This window comes from Oncorhynchus clarkii, chromosome 22, assembly GCF_045791955.1.
Source record: "Oncorhynchus clarkii lewisi isolate Uvic-CL-2024 chromosome 22, UVic_Ocla_1.0, whole genome shotgun sequence".
Lineage (NCBI taxonomy): Eukaryota > Metazoa > Chordata > Actinopteri > Salmoniformes > Salmonidae > Oncorhynchus > Oncorhynchus clarkii.
In genome coordinates, this window is record NC_092168.1 from 28511461 (window position 1) to 28528002 (window position 16542).

Below are 16542 nucleotides of genomic sequence, written 5' to 3' on the forward strand. Positions count from 1 at the left end.
CCGAAAATGCTGTTATCGAGGTAATTTCCTGAGTAGGTGTCGTCAGAGGTCAGCATGTGATGCTAGTGGGAACGAGTAAACTCATAAATGTCCAACTTGTGATGAACTACAACCAGTTAGCAAGTCAAACATTTCCCAGTTTCCTAGTTCTGACTAGCGTGTGAATTCGGCATTAGAGAAATTGGAGCTCAGGGATGATAAACGAGTTTCCCACTAGTAGCTAATTACCAGTTGGAGTGGGGTTCAAGTGGATTTTTCCCGGTCTTATCTGGTAAATACCACCTTCCCACTTGGTTTTGAATACAGGGAAAGTCCAAGCTCTGCCCAGGTAGGATAAAAGCAAAGCCTGTCTTTGATATATCAAATTATAAAATACACAAAGTGGTTTAAATTAAAATACATACAGTACCAGTCAAAAGTGTGGACACACCGACCCATTCAAGGATATTTCTTTATATTTTCCTATAATAGTTAAGCTTTGAAAACTATGAAATAACACATATGGAATCATGTAGTAACCAAAAAAGTGTTTTAGATTTTAGATTTTTTAGATTTTAGAGAAAAAAATATTTCAGTAGCCACCCATTTCCTTGATGACTCTTGGCATTCTCTCAATCAGCTTCAAGAGGAATGCTTTACCAACAGTCTTGAAAGAGTTCCCACATATGCTGAGCACTTGATGGCTGCTTTTCCTTCACTCTGCCATCCAACTTATCCCAAACCATCTTAATTGGGTTGAGGTCAGGTGATTGTGGAGGCCAAGTCATCTGATGCAGAACTCCATCACTCTCCTTTGTCAAATAGCCGTTACACAGCTTGGAGGTGTTTTGGGTAATTTTCCTGATAAAAAAACAAATGATAGTCCCACTAAGCGCAAACCAGATGGGATGGCGTATCACTGCAGAATGCTGGGGTAGCCATTCTGGTTAAGAGTTCCAGCAAAGCACCCCCACACCATCACACCTCCTCCTCCATGCTTCATGGAGGGAACCACACATGCAGAGATCTTCCGTTCGCCTACTCTGTTTCTCACAAATACACAGCGGTTAGAACCAAAAATCTCTAATTTAGGCTCATCAGTCCAAAGGACAGATTTCCACCGGTCTAATGTCCATTACTCTTGTTTCTTGGTCCAAGCAAGGCTCTTTTTCTTATTAGTGTCCTTTAGTTGTGGTTTCTTTACAGCAATTCGACCATGAAGGCCTGATTCACGCAGTCTCCTCTGAACAGTTGATGTTGAGATGTGTCTGTTAATTGAACTCTATGAAGCATTTATATTGGCTGCAATCTGAGGTGCAGTTAACTCTAATGAACTTATCCTCTGTAGTGGAGGAATCTCTGGGTTTTCCTTTCCAGTGGCGATCCTCATGAGAGCCAGTTTCATCATAGCGCTTGATGAAACTTTCAAAATTCTCTACATTTTCCAAATTGACTGACCTTCATGTCTTAAAGTAATGATGGACTGTCGTTTCTCTTTGCTTATTTGAGCTGTTCTTGCCATAATATGGACTTGGTCTTCTACCAAATAGGGCTATCTTCTGTATACTACTGATACCTTATCACAACACAACTGATTGGCTCCAACGCATTAAGAAGGAAAGAAATTCCACATATGAACTTTTAACAAGGCACGCCGGTTAATTGAAATGCATTCAAGGTGAATACCTCATGAAGCTGGTTGAGAGAATGCCAAGATTGTGCAAAGCTGTCATCAAGGCTACTTTGAAGAATCTCAAATGTAAAAACTTTTTTGGTGTTAAACAAATTTAGAAAATATAAAAAATTAAGAAAAACTCTGGAATGAGTAGGTGTGTCCGAACACAACAAAAGTTCCAACCACCATGTGGTGGAGTGCTGCATCAGTTGACCTAGCCTCCACAATCATCCGACCTCAACCCAATTGAGATGGTTTGGGATGAGTTGGACCGCAGAATGAAGGAAAAGCAGCCAACAAGTGCTCAGTATATGTGGGAACTTCTTCAAGACTGTTGGAAAAGCATTCCTCATGAAGCTGGTTGAGAGAATGCAAAGAGTGTGCAAAACTGTCATCAAGGCAAAGGATGGCTACATTGAAGAATCTAAAATCTAAAATATATTTTGATTTGTTTAACACTTTTATGGTTACTACATGATTCCTATGTATTATTTAATAGTTTTGATGTCTTCACTATTATTCTACAACGTAGAAAATATTCAAAATAAAGAAAAATTCGGTGGGTTCAAACATTTTACTGGTACTGTCATTCAATTTATATATCATAGCAGTGTTGATTAAATAATGTATTTAATATAGATCACATCTGACTTGTCATTAGGGACTATTTACATGGTTGGTCTATCCATTGCATAAAATCCATTGCATGAAATCCAGAGTTGTAGTATTAAACATAACAATAAATCATAATAAACTGAGTGAGCGTGGATGGTCTGTGAGACTTTGAGAAGGCATCAGGAGAGGTGTATAATCCTTTAAACCCCAGCATGAGCACTAGGCCATGAATACTGAATACCAAATTCAAGTGTAAATGTGAATGGGGATTAACTATGATCCACTCCACACTGTGACTGCGTCACCTCCATAGCATAAGCCTATTAGATCACATGCTGGAGCAAATCGAATGTGTTGAGTGAACAGTGATAAGAAACTTGAGAGGAGAAGTCGTGCAGCCATCGTGAATGAAAGATGACAGGGGAAAGAAGGGGATCATGTTACTGATTGAGTATGCTGTGAGGAGCAGGACTGTCACGCCCTGACCTTAGAGATCCTTATTATTCTGGGTAGGTCAGGGTGTGACTCGGGTGGAAAAGTCTATGTTTTCTATTTCTTTGTTTTTGGCCACGTGTGGTTCCCAATCAGAGGCAGCTGTCTATTGTTTTCTCTGATTGGGGATCATATATAAGTTGTCATTTTCCTTTTGGGTTTTGTGGGATCTTGTTTTCTGTTCAGTATCTGAGCCTGACAGAACTGTGCGCTTTCGTTTTTTTTTGGTCTTTGTTATTTTGTTTGGTGTCATCAATAAATATACGATATACGTCTACCACGTTGCGCCTTGGTCTCCTTCTACAATCGAGAGCCGTTAAAGAAGATCCCACCAAAAACGGACCAAGCAGCATGGCCAGGAGGAGTGGACATGGGAGGAAATCCTGGATGGAGAAGGACCCTGGACAAGGGCCGGAGAGTATTGTCGTCCAAGGGAGCAGATGGAGGCAGCGAGAGCGGAACGAAGACTATAGAGGAGTTAGAACAACAACGGAAGCCCGAGACGATACGAGGAGTTAGAACAACAACGGAAGCCCGAGAGGCAGCTTCCAAATATTTTTTTGGGGGGGCACACGGGGAGATTGGCGGAGTCAGGGTTTAGACCTGAGCCAACTCCCCGTGCTTACCATGGGGAGCGTGTGACCGGTCAGGCACGGTGTCTCCAGTGCGCATTCACAGCCCGGTGTGCTCGCATTTGCTGTGCTAGAGTGGGCATCCAGCCAGGACTGATTATGCCGGCTCAGCGGTCCTGGTCTCCAGTGCGTCTCCTCGGCCCAGGATATCCTGCGCCAGCTCTACGCACGGTATCCCCAGTTCGCCAGCACAACCCAGTGCGGGCCTGTGCCAGCCCCCCCCCCCCGCACTTGACGTGCTACAGGGGGTATTCAGCTAGGATGCGTTGTGCCAGCTCTACGCTCCAGATCTCCAGTGCGCCTCCACGGCCCAGTATATCCTGCGCTGGATCTACGCACTGTGCCTCCAGTGCGCCTTCATAGCCCAGTGCATCCTGTGCCAGCTCTCCACACTCACCGAGCTAAAGTGGGTATCCAGCCAGAACGTGTTGTGGCAGCTCCATGCACCAGGCTTCCAGTACGTCTCCTCAGTCTCGTGAGACCTGTTCCGGCTCCACGTATAACTTTAGTATAACTTTAGACCGTCCCCTCGCCCATACCCGGGCGCGAACCAGGGACCCTCTGCACACATCAACAAGAGTCACCCACGAAGCATCGTTACCCATCGCTCTACAGAGCAAGGGGAACTACTACTTCAAGGTCTCAGAGCAAGTGACGTCACCGATTGAAACGCTATTTAGCGCGCACCGCTAACTAAGCTAGCCGTTTCACATCCGTTACACACGTACGAAGCCTCCAGTGATGATCCATGGCCCGGAGCCTCTAGTGATGATCCATGGCCCGGAGCCTGCAGTGATGATCCATGGCCCGGAGCCTGCAGTGATGATCCATGGCCCGGAGCCTGCAGTGATGATACATGGCACGGAGCCTGCAGTGATGATACATAGCACGGAGCCTGCAGTGAAAATCCAGGGAAAGGAGCCTCCAGCGACAGTCCCCAGTCCGGAGCCTCCAGCGATAGTTGTTTTTGGTCGAGTGTGGTTCCCAATCAGAGGCAGCGGTCTATCGTTGTCTCTGATTGGAGATCATATATAAGTTGTCATTTTCCTTTTGGGTTTTGTGGGATCTTGTTTTCTGTTCAGTATCTGAGCCTGACAGAACTGTGCGCTTTCGTTTTTTTGTCTTTGTTATTTTGTTTGGTGTCATCAATAAATATACAATGTACGCCTACCACGCTGCGCCTTGGTCTCCTTTTACAAACGAGAGCCGTTACAAGGACAGGGATATTTGTCTGCTATACTTTTGGGGGACACAACAGCCTTTTGACTTATTTGATTGACACAGAGATAGTTGAAAGGATATTTTTTTTAAAATGCTCACATACAGTAGGAAAAGCTGTCACTAAACTACTGTCCAGCACACCAGTGTAAACACTTTCAACATCAACAGTATCTTGTTCCACTGGATGGCTAGGATGTAAAATCACATAGAGAAGAAGAGCACGTGGTTAATTCATTTAGAACTGTTATCATCTTGGGTGACTCTACACTTCAGCAGTACCAACAGTCCCTGGGGAGATGTCCTTAACCCTAATAATCAGAGTGATAGAGGGAGCCTGCTAGGTACAGGCAGGATGCAGAGGGGGTTTCAATTATTTGTCAACGGCTATTTGGAGGCCCCGTGATGCTGAGAGAAAATGGCTGGGGACCCAATTCATCATCCTGACTGGCTTAATGTTAAGGACATTTTCATTACCAGTCCTGTGTGTCCCAGTTAGACACAACCATGGTATAAATGTGACTGATGGGGAAGGTGCAGGGTGGGGTCGGCTGTCGCCTCTCTTTAAAGTCACCCCCTATTGGCCCGTTACAGATCTCAGCTCAGACATAATAGGCCCCCTGACCTTTCTGTTGTCTCTAATTAACCCCTAACCCCCTCCCCTCCCTGACTCGCCCACCAATCCCCAGGCAACAAAGTAAAATGGCTGAGTGTATGTGTTTCACTGGGGCTGCCTGACCAATAAATACATATAACATATTTTATACCGTTGCGTGTGGGGGACAATGGTGGTTGTCGTCAATCATTTGAAACATAACATTACTAAATATTATTGTTGTTGTCTAAATGCCATAGAGAATTGAGAATATTCTCAAACATAAACTACATTAATGAAACGCCTTATTTGAAATTCACATTATGCACATCTGTGCCAAGAAAAGTCTGTGTTTTAGAAAACATGTTTGCATGTTCCAGCATGTCCTCAGGTCCCCAGGGCTCTCAGAGTGGATCAAGAATAACCCATAAGGGCTTGACATATTGTCTCTCTCTGTGCCTGACTGACATTCTGTGAGTCTCCATGAACATCTGTACTGTGTTGTGTTCAGAAGACAAGCCAGGAATGAATAGAGAAACGTAAAGTACATTTACAGCAACAATGAAATACCAACCATCACATTTGTGGTATTGCCTAATGAACCAGAATAATAATGGAATGGGAAATTCTCCATAGTTGCATGATTAGACATTCTGTGAGGTGTGTAAGGAGCAAGGTATGCAGGCACACAGGGGCACACAGTGCTTTCTATCATTCTAAATACATGAGAAAGAAACACAGGATGGGAAAGAATATGTACTGAAACTTTAGAAACAGAGGGTAGTTATTTGTGGTTCCAAGTCTACTAATTCATCATTGTCGAGGAAAATTATTGCGACTCTAGGCAAAATGCTAATGTCATTTAGCTGGCAACACAGAAGCACCAACACCAGCATGTGTGTGGCATCTTGAATGATAATGACAAAGCATTCCGCATCCCTTGTGAGCAAGTCTGTGGAACGCTGATTACAGATTGGCCAGTGTGTCCTCACCCCTATGAGGACCAGGATTCTAATGCTAATCACTGTTGGCTCCCATTGAAATATAATGTTTTCCATGTAGCTATGAAGCACGGAAATAAAACGGAATACACCAGTTACACTATTGTACAGAACTCTGTGTGTTTTATCATTTTTATCCCTACTGCATTTTGTATCCCACTTGCTCACTGCCACTTTTAACCAATTGCACCATCTACTGGCCCCATAATAGAACTAGTCTGTTTTTGTGATGAACCAGTCACTGGTCAGACCTTTCAAGGTGAATGTATATGCTCAGATTCTAACAGGAGGAAAGGTAAGAGAATATATGAGGAGTGCTATATGATGATGTTTATTCACTCCTATAGTATATTTACCAGTCGTCATACAGGTATCATCAGTTCACTCTCAATTTGAAATGCCCTACATGGGATTCATCATCAATTACAAACTGTGAGACACTCCATAAATATCAGACAGCAGACACTTTATTTTCATTCAGGAGAAACATGTCGGAGCCGAGCCCAGTGATGCTCAGCCCAGTGATGCTCAGCTGCACATCTAATATAGGTTAATTGAAAGGAGGGAGATTCAGTGCATCTGTTCTCATTGGCTGGCTGTGTGCAGCTCCTCTGTAGCACAAACTGTCTGTATTAATCAGCAGCCATCTCTTAAACAGCGGCCATGGCTATCAGTGAGGTGAGTCCATTGCTATTCAGGACCGAACAGATGATAAATCATTTGTACATAATTAGTGCTCAGCAAGGTTACAACTGACACAGATTTTCATCTTAATTAGGTGGGAAATTTGTTCCATTAATTTAATTTGGTGCGCATGAGCGGGTTAGCGCCTAACTAAGTTCATCTTACACCTGTCAGTGTGGGCAAAAAGAGGGCCTTGGATGACGGGTAAACGAAGATTCTTCTTCTATCAACTGGCTTGTTTCATATGTATACTACCATTGTGAATGTCGTCTGTTTTCAGTAGTGTTTCACAGTAAGCCATAATATTCTAGTCGCTCTAAGAAAAACATGTAGCCTATTTTGCTTTCTGTTATAAGTAACGTGCAACATGGCTCCAACATATAAGAAAAACCTTTGGCCCAAAACCCTGTTTTGAGATGGCTGCAGTCCATACACCTCTTGTCAGGTGATGTACTGTTGTAAGCGTCTTCTGTTTGAGTGAGAGACACTGCCTGTAATGGTCTCAGCCGGGTGGGCATGGGTAGGTCCAAGGACTTGGTTTCTTTTCATTGTTGAGGAGGCAGGGGAGTAGAGTGTATGAAGCTGTAGTAATTACCTGACAGAAGCAGTTCAATACACAGAGAGAGAGAGAGAGAGAATGACTGATTTAGGAACTGTGGGTCTCTAATGGAATCCTCCACCTGGGCGCTTAACCTGACAACTGTTACCTGAACTGATGCATAGTCCATTATGGGATCCTACACTTGAATAGAGTGTCCATCATGTGAAATACAGAGATGTCGGGGGCCAAAGGACTCACACCTACTTGAAGTTGTAATCCGCTCTGTAATGGTGTTCTTTTCGACAATGCTGCAGTATTACTTACAAATATGATGAATATATTCTTTGTAACAAACATCATACTTGAGACAGAGGCAAATGGGAATTAAATGTGAGTGTTGTAGTGTTCTCTTTCTCTCTCTCTCTCTCTCTCTCTCTCTCTCTCTCTCTCTCTCTCTCTCTCTCTCTCACACACACACACACACACACACACACACACACACACACACACAGAGAAAGAGAGATTCATCTCAAGTTGTATGATTTTGTTGTCTCCAAGAAGATTGACAACCCTGTTCAAGTGAAAGATACTGATGTTGAAAGGCTTCAGACCTAGAGCTTCATCTTGTGCACGAGAAGACTTTTCCATTGAATGTTTAGTGGCATTAGCTCTCTCCACTGGACAAAAGTGGTATTGCAACTTTTAGAACAGTTGCATCGCTTCAAATGCACCATTCGTGTTACCTCAATACTCACTTGATCAACTCTCTCATCACTCTACTGTGGCCGTGGTACAGTCGATATTTAGCTGAGTTTACCCTACTTGTATTGAAATCGTAAACACAATTTCTCACGGAATGACCAAAGTCATATGCTTTCGTCATGTGACTACACACCACACCAGTCCAACATGGCGGCCACGTCTGTTTTCCAGAGAGTGAGAACAGGGTCGAAAATAGGAGCTCAATATGATCAAGAAGGAAATCTTATTCAGGTAACATAATTAAATGTTACGCTGTAGTCTTTCGTTTTTCCAAATATGGTGCGGTTTGTGCCTTTATAACAATACAACATTGCAAGGTTAATATGGCTGGGTTTGCCAGTTAGCTACGTTAGCTAGCTCACCGTTTGCTAAATACACCAACTGATGTTAGCAACTTTGGCTTGCAGGTTGAAACACGGGAGGACGAGGAGCAGAGTGTCAAGCTTGCAGAAATCCTGGAACTTCTGCTTGCTGCTGGATACTTTAGAGCCCGAATCAAAGGACTGGGACCTTTTGATAAGGTGAGTACTAACAACTTACGTAGGGGTGGCCAAGGCCAACCCTCCTCCTTGTTAGCTGCAGACTTCTTTCGATTCCCGGTATATCATCTCCTTGCTACCCTGTATATGACACATCCATATTTCTTCATCCACTTCCCTGAACCATATATTGTAATAGGTGGTTGGAGGGATGACATGGTGCATCACAACATGTAACTTCGACATTGACGTGGATCTACTGTTCCAGGAAAATTCAACTATTGGACAGAAAATGTAAGTAGTTCACAGCCAGCATTATTGTGTTTACTGTTAGTGATGTTGCTGGACCAGTGTAACTGATGTATATTGACCTTGTGTTTCTCATTGCAGAGCTCTCACAGAGAAAATAGTGTCTGTTCTGCCCAAAATGAAGTGCCCTCACCGCCTGGAGCCCCATCAGATCCAAGGGCTGGATTTCATCCATATATTTCCAGTGATACAGGTGTGCATTCCTAGACAATAGAGTTTTGTAGTAGAGTACTGCACTTAGTTTGTGATCTCATGTCTGATTCATTGCCTGTGTTGTATGTTCTTCAGTGGCTGGTGAAGAGAGCCATAGAGACGAGGGAGGAGATGGGAGACTATGTGAGGGCCTACTCTGTCTCTCAGTTCCAGAAGACCCACAGCTTTCCTGAGGTGAGCACTGTTATTGTAGGGTGGCTTGATAGCAGGGCTATTAAACTCCAGTGCTACTCATAACATTTCTAAGTGCAACGTTCTGAACGTTTCGCTGAATGAACCCATCTTATGCACCCTGTCTGTACTGGCCCTCCATCCTAGGATGAAGACTTCCTGCAGAGAAAGGAGAAGGCTGTGAAAGCAGTCCTAGATGTATCGGTGAGTGACTCGCTGACACGTAATTTCTGGGTCAAATTATCCCATGTCCCTTCACAATACAGGCCCCCCTTGTTATAGTATAAAAACATTAAAATCACATATACAGCATTTGTTTTTCTCCTATGGTTTTGACAGGAAGTGTATAAACCTCAGAGGAAGTACAAGAGACAGGTTGAAGCAGGAGAGCTGCTGGATGAAGAGTCCAGGGTTCACTCCACCTTGCTGGAGTATGGAAGGTAGGCTACCTCTCTGCCTCACTCTTTCTTTCTAGCTCTCTTTCTCCGTATTCAGTTCTTCATATCCAACTTTCTCCACAGTTCATGTCATTTTCACATTGATTATCAGAACCAATGTGATCTCATCCCATTTGATAATTGTGTTCCTTCCATTTTCCTATCCTTTTCCTGCTTATCATCCATCCTTGTATTAGAATGTCAGATTACCTTCTGTAAGTATGTAAATGGGTTCGTTCACTGCAGGGAGTGCTTTTCACATGACTGCTTGTTATGTGTGTTTGAATACAGAAGAGAGTACAAAACACTTCAAATAAGCATGTAGTCTGTGTGTGTGTGTGCGCGCATGCATGCATGCATGTGTTAATGTGTTCCTTATAATGTACCAGTATCTTAACAGTGATTTAATATGAGCACCTATTTCTCCTTGATTTTAGACGATATGGATTCAGCAAGCAGACAAAACAGGACAAGGTGAGCCTCATTGAAATCGCATCAAGTTACAAAAATCTCTTTCATACCTGACATGTGAAGTTAATTGTAGAATTATATGAATTGAAAGCCTAACACTACAGCCTTCTACAGAAAGATACATACAGGGACAGTAGGTTGATCATTTCGTCCATTATTACAGGGATGGAGACTGGTGGATTATAGGTGTTCTGTCAACTGTAGCTGTAGTAGAAAGTGAAACCTTCATAATGAAAGATGGTTACCCCCTGTTCCTTACAGACAGAGGATCGGAAAGCCTCGTTGACCCCGGGCTCTCAGGCCACGCCTCAAGGGATGACAGAGGTGTCGCAGGAGGAGGAGGACCTGCAGGCAGCAGAGGAGGTGAGGTCACTTCCCACGTGTATTGCTCTAAACCCAACCATAGCCACATGTCCAATACTTCATGAATGCATCTCTCTGTATGATGATGTCCTGTCATATTTCCTCTCAGATGCGCATCAAAACACTGATGACCAGCATGGCTGCCATGGCGACTGAGGAGGTAGGCACGACTTTAGTTCTTCTCTTTGCCTGCGCCTTTACTGTGTGGTTGATTTGTGTCAACCATTGCAACGCCAAGGGTTGTGGGTTAAATTCCCATTTAGGCCACCCATAATCACGCATGACTAAGTCTCTTTGGATAAAACGTCTGCTTTATGCCATGTATTATTGCATTGTGTTTGCCTGCAGGGGAGGCTAACAGCTAGCACCGTGGGCCAGATAGTTGGGCTACAGTCTGAGGAGATTAAACAGATAGCATCTGAGTATGCTGAGAAGGTAAACGACTCTCACATCAGGGCTCACTTAAATGGTTAACTGCAATCAACAGGTTTCTGTCATATTTTAAAGGATAAGTCAATGCCACATTGTGTAGTTAATTTGTTCCCGTACACACATTTCCAGCAGTCAGAGCTGTCTACAGAGGATCGTCCAGAGCGGTACGGGCCAGTCCAGCAACACCGAAGGATGGTAACCTCTCTAAACAAACAGATCCAACAGAAAACCAAGCAGTTGGAGGAGGTGAGGACTTGACTCTCAACTTTACTGTACTTTATTGTGAAATAGCCATTTATTTCTCTAATGGAAGGATACAATGCTCTTTCTTTTAGTGACAGAAGTAAATAAAAGTATGTATTTTGTGTATTTTCAGCTACAAGCCAAGCGCTTGGAGGTAAAATCAGGGTGTGAGCAGGCTAAGAGCAAACTGATGGAGGCCACAGAGCAGACAGAGAGACTGGAGAAAGAGCTGAGTGCCCTGGAAGAGGCTGAGGGCCAGGCTGATACTGGGTGAGTACTGCACATGCAGACCAACCATAGGGCGTTCATTCAGCGGTTGTTAGTATAGAAAAACCCTGAAATGATAAATGTGCTTTGGACATTTCTCCTCCTCCCTGTGTGTACCACAGTCTGTTGGAGAAGCTGAGGGCTCTGGTAGGCATGAATGAGAACCTAAAGCACCAGGAGCAGGAATTCCGAACACACTGTAGAGTGAGTCTGCACACTTTCCCTAATACGTCATAATAGTCCATATGACTTGTTAGAAATACTTCATAGATGGACAGTTGAAGTCGGAAGTTTACATACACTTAGGTTGGAGTCAATAAAACTCGTTTTTCCACCACTCCACCACTTTCCACCACAAAACTATAGTTTTGGCAAGTCTGTGTCTTTTTAAACAGCTTGGAAAATTCCAGAAAATGATGTCATGGCTTTAGAAGCTTCTGATAGGCTAATTGACATCATTTGAATCAATTGGAGGTGTACCTGTGGATGTATTTCAAGGCCTACCTTTAAACTCAGTGCCTCTTTGCTTGACGTCAAGAGAAAATCAAAAGAAATCAGCCAAGACCTCAGAAAACAAATTGTAGACCTCTGTTTCATCCTTGGGAATTTCCAAACGCCTGAAGGTAAAACGGTCATCTGTACAAACAATAGTACTCAAGTATAAACAACATGGGACCACGCAGCCGTCATACCGCTCAGGAAGGAGACGCGATCTGTCTCCTAGAGATGAACGTACTTTGGTGCAAAAAGTGCAACTCAATCCCAGAACAACAGCAAAGGACCTTGTGAAGATGCTGGAGGAAACAGGTACAAAAGTATTGATATCCACAGTAAAACGAGTCCTATATTGACATAACCTGAAAGGCCGCTCAGCAAGGAAGAAACCACTGCTCCAAAACCGCCATAAAAAATCCAGACTACGGTTTGCAACTGCACATGAGGACAAAGATCTATTTTGTCCCCATCGTACAAAAATAGAACTGTTTGGCCATAATGGCCATCGTTATGTTTGGTGGAAAAAGGGGGAGGCTTGCAAGCCGAAGAATACCATCCCAACTGTGAAGCACAGGGTTGGCAGCATCATGTTGTGGGGGTGCTTTACTGCAGGAGGGACTGGTGCACTTCACAAAATAGATGGCACCATGAGGAAGGAAAATTATGTGGATATATTGAAGCAACATCTCAAGACATCAGTCAGGAAGTTAAAGCTTGGTTGCAAATGGGTCTTCGAAATGGATAGCATTCTTCCAAAGTTGTGGCAAAATGGTTTAAGGAAAAAAAGCCACGGTATTGGAGTGGCCATCACAAAGCCCTGACCTCAATCCCATAAAAAAATGAGTAGGCAAAACTGAAAAAACGTGTGTGAGCAAGGAGGCCTACAAACCTGACTCAGTTACACCAGCTCTGTCAGGAGGAATGGCCCAAAATTCACCCAACTTATTGTGGAAGGCTACCATAAACATTTGACCCAAGTTAAACAATTTAAAGGCAGTGCTACCAAATACCGAGTGTATGTAAACTTCTGACCCACTGGGAATGTGATGAAAGAAATCAAAGCTGAAGTAAATCATTCTGTCTACTATTATTCTGACATTTTAAATTCTTAAAATAAAGTGGTGATCCGAACTGACCTAAGACAGGGAATTTTACTAGGATTAAATGTCAGGAATTGTGAAAACTGAGTTTAAATGTATTTGGCTAAGGTGTATGTAAACTTCCGACGTCAACTGTATTTGATATATTTCACTAATTTCCTGGTAAGAGCACCACAACTAATATGGAGTGCTATTTGATTCCAGGAGGAGATGGTTCGCCTGCAGCAGAACATTGAGAACCTGAAGATTGAGTCAGGAGATGACACGGAGGATGAGAAGGTAGCACACTGGCCCTGAGAGGAGCCCTCCCAAGACCAGTTAACTCTTCTTTGTCTATGTGTAACTCTCTCTCTCTCTCTGTGTGTTTCTCAGGAGAGGAGTCAGCTAATAGAAAAGCAGTACAACACAGACAAAGAGAAGCTACAGAAAATCAGACTATTGATGGTAAAATCTCCAACACACACTGCTGGAGCAGGATTAATTCATGCTTATTCCGCTTGAATTGAGTTAGGAATTTTGTTTGGATCATGCAAATAGTGGTCCTCTTACCACTTCCATTATTTGCTCATGACCTGAGGTCTACTCTCTGATAGGCCCGTAGGAACCGTGAGATTGCCGTCCTGCAGAGGAAGATAGATGAGGTGCCGAGCAGGGCAGAACTGACCCAGTATCAGAAAAGGTTTATTGAGCTCTATGGCCAAGGTGGGTGTCTTAGTCTCATCCTCTGTTTTTGGCATATTGTTTAACAAATTCTTGCATCAAACGCAGTTATACACAGTGTACAAAACATTAGGAACACCTTCCTAGTAATGAGTTGCATCTCTTTTGCCCTCGAAACAGCTTAAATTTGCCAAGGCATGGACTTTAGACAAGGTGTCAAAACCGATCCACAGGGATGCTGGCCCATGTTGACTCTAATGCTTCCCCACAGTAGCTTCAAGTTGGCTGGATGTCTTTTGGGTATACACAGGAAACTGTTGAGCGTGAACCCAGCAGCGTTGCAGTTATTGACACACTCGAACCGGTGTGCCTGGCACCTACTATCATACCTTGCTCAAAGGCACTTAAATATTTTGTCTTGCCCATTCATCCTCTCAATGGTACACATGCACAATCCATGTCTCAAGGTTTATAAAATAATTATTTAACCTGCCTCCTCTCCTTCATCTATAAGAGACCATAGCTTTCACCTGGATTCACCTGGTCAGTCTGTCATGCTTTACACTGTGTATATTTTTTGTTTTCAAGTTTATTTGTCATATGGACAGGATACACATAGTATAGACGGTCCAACTAAATGCTTGCTTGCAGGTTCCCTCTCGTTAATGTGACAACAATGAGAAATAATAAAAGATAAGAATATAACTTACTAAGTAAATGAGCTCAATAGAATATAATACATTTTTTGCATACGTATAAATATAGGAAGGCACTCAACAATTTACAGTACAATATTTATACGTATCGGGGAAGGGTGACTGGAGGGCAAGTGTTTAAATGGTGCAGTATTTAGCAATAATAAATAAGTCTAGTAGCAGCAGTCATGAATGTATATGTGTGGTTGCATGTGTGCTAAGGGGCAGAGAATCAGTGCAGGTGGTCAGTCCAGTTCATGGGTTCAGCAGTCTGATGGCTTGTGGATAGAAACTGTCTCTGTGCCTGTTGGTTCGAGACCTGATTCCGTCTGCCTTGCGGTAAGGGAGTGAACACTCTGTAGCTGGGGTGTGTGGGTTCCTGAATGATGCTGTGTTAATAATGTTTGCTTTTTCGTCCTTTAGTTTCAGCAACACATAAAGAGACCAAGCAGTTCTTCACCTTGTATAACACATTAGATGACAAGAAGGTTTACCTGGAGAAGGAGGTAAGAGAAGAGGGCAAACTGTCTCAATCAATTTCATAGAGCCATTGCAGTTGAAATCAGCGGTTTACTCATCATAGTCATCCTCTGTCTTGATCTGTTTCTTTAGGTGAACTTGCTGAATTCCATCCATGACAACTTCCAACAGTAAGTATTGTCACAATTAAACCTCTCTAAACCTATCCTGTATTTGGTATTATGGGTAATACCAATCCAGCAGATTTACTTCCTGTCCAAGCTGTGGTTTTCTGTCTTGCTCAGGGCAATGGCATCTTCGGGGGCCAAGGAACAGTTCTTGAGACAGATGGAGCAGATAGTCGAGGGAATCAAACAAAGCCGCATCAAGGTAACCATCTATTATTATCTTTACTGTCTACTGTGTAATGACAGCTTTCACTGAGCATGCCAGGTGCTCACCCCCGGCCCTAGTGACACATAAATTAGACAGCGATGTGGAAAAAAATTAGGCAGCATATTGGTAATGTGATGTGTGTACAGATGGAGAAGAAGAAGCAGGAGAACAAGATGAGGAGAGACCAGCTGAACGATGAGTACCTCGAGCTGCTGGATAAACAGAGGCTCTACTTCAAAACTGTCAAGGACTTCAAAGAGGTGAGGCCTGAGAGAAAAGTGTTCTGGGTCTGTACAGTAAAACATAGGAACTAGTTAACTGTTTTATGAATGTATTTTATTGTAGTCTCCCAGAGCTGAATATTGTTTTCTAAACTGTTAAAGAAGAGAATCACTGAGGTTGTTTACTGATCCAATACTCTTTCTTACAGGAGTGCCGGAAGAATGAAATGCTGCTATCCAAGCTGAGAACTAAGGGTGCTTCGTAACTCAAATAATCTCTTATTGTTTATAAAAACTCATCTCAAAACAAATCTCATCAGTCAATGACTTTGTCTTGCTGTCAGAATTATGTATTCTCCTATTGGAGGTCATCATTGTTTTGTCTTATTCTGCCTATTGTATTGTGCTTTGAGATTCCATGTTTATTTGCAGCATGTGGTTAGGGATGTCACTCGTGGCAGGGCAGAGGGATTCTTGAGAGAAGGACATTAACTGCCCTGTGCACTGTGACGTGAGGAATGTTCGCTCTACTTATGTGCAATTGGCACTAACGTGCAGGGCTATCTGTACAGTTGTATTCATTAGCTTTCTCAGATGTTGATTAGAGTGTAACAGTGCAGAATGAGGCATGGTTGACACTGTTACTAAACTACAGCATTTCAAATTAATAAATGCTATGCAGAAATATGGTTCACGTTTATGCTGACAATTTTTTTCAATCAAAATCAAATGTTTTACCCGTGTCTTATTCTCTATCATTTCCAACAGTTTACTATCAAGTTGGCACTTAATAAAATATACTATGCACAGCAAGATTTCCTGCTGTTCAATTCCTGATCATTTCAGAAGCTACATTTAAAATTCCTTATGATCTTAATACAACGGGATGTAGCTTTAATCCAATCAAAATCCAGGATATGAGTTGTTGTAGTAAATC

General features: G+C 42.9%; 1 protein-coding gene across 2 annotated transcripts; it reads left to right on the forward strand.

Moving 5' to 3' along the window:
- Positions 1–8192: 8192 nt before the first annotated feature.
- Positions 8193–16415, forward strand: LOC139380737 (coiled-coil domain-containing protein 93-like). 2 transcript variants are annotated; one of them, XM_071123717.1, is made up of 23 exons: positions 8193–8425; positions 8602–8715; positions 8873–8967; positions 9064–9175; positions 9271–9369; positions 9514–9570; positions 9706–9806; positions 10001–10018; positions 10241–10277; positions 10536–10637; positions 10747–10797; positions 10986–11072; positions 11199–11315; positions 11446–11582; positions 11702–11783; positions 13379–13453; positions 13547–13618; positions 13768–13876; positions 14953–15035; positions 15142–15179; positions 15294–15378; positions 15531–15644; positions 15815–16415. In XM_071123717.1, exons 1-23 carry the CDS (start codon positions 8303–8305, stop codon positions 15869–15871), a joined length of 1965 nt encoding a protein of 654 aa, XP_070979818.1. In that variant the 5' UTR covers positions 8193–8302; the 3' UTR covers positions 15872–16415. The 2 variants fall into 2 exon arrangements, with proteins under 2 accessions (XP_070979818.1, XP_070979819.1); XM_071123718.1 differs by lacking the exon at positions 10001–10018.
- The last annotated feature ends 127 nt before the right edge of the window (positions 16416–16542 follow it).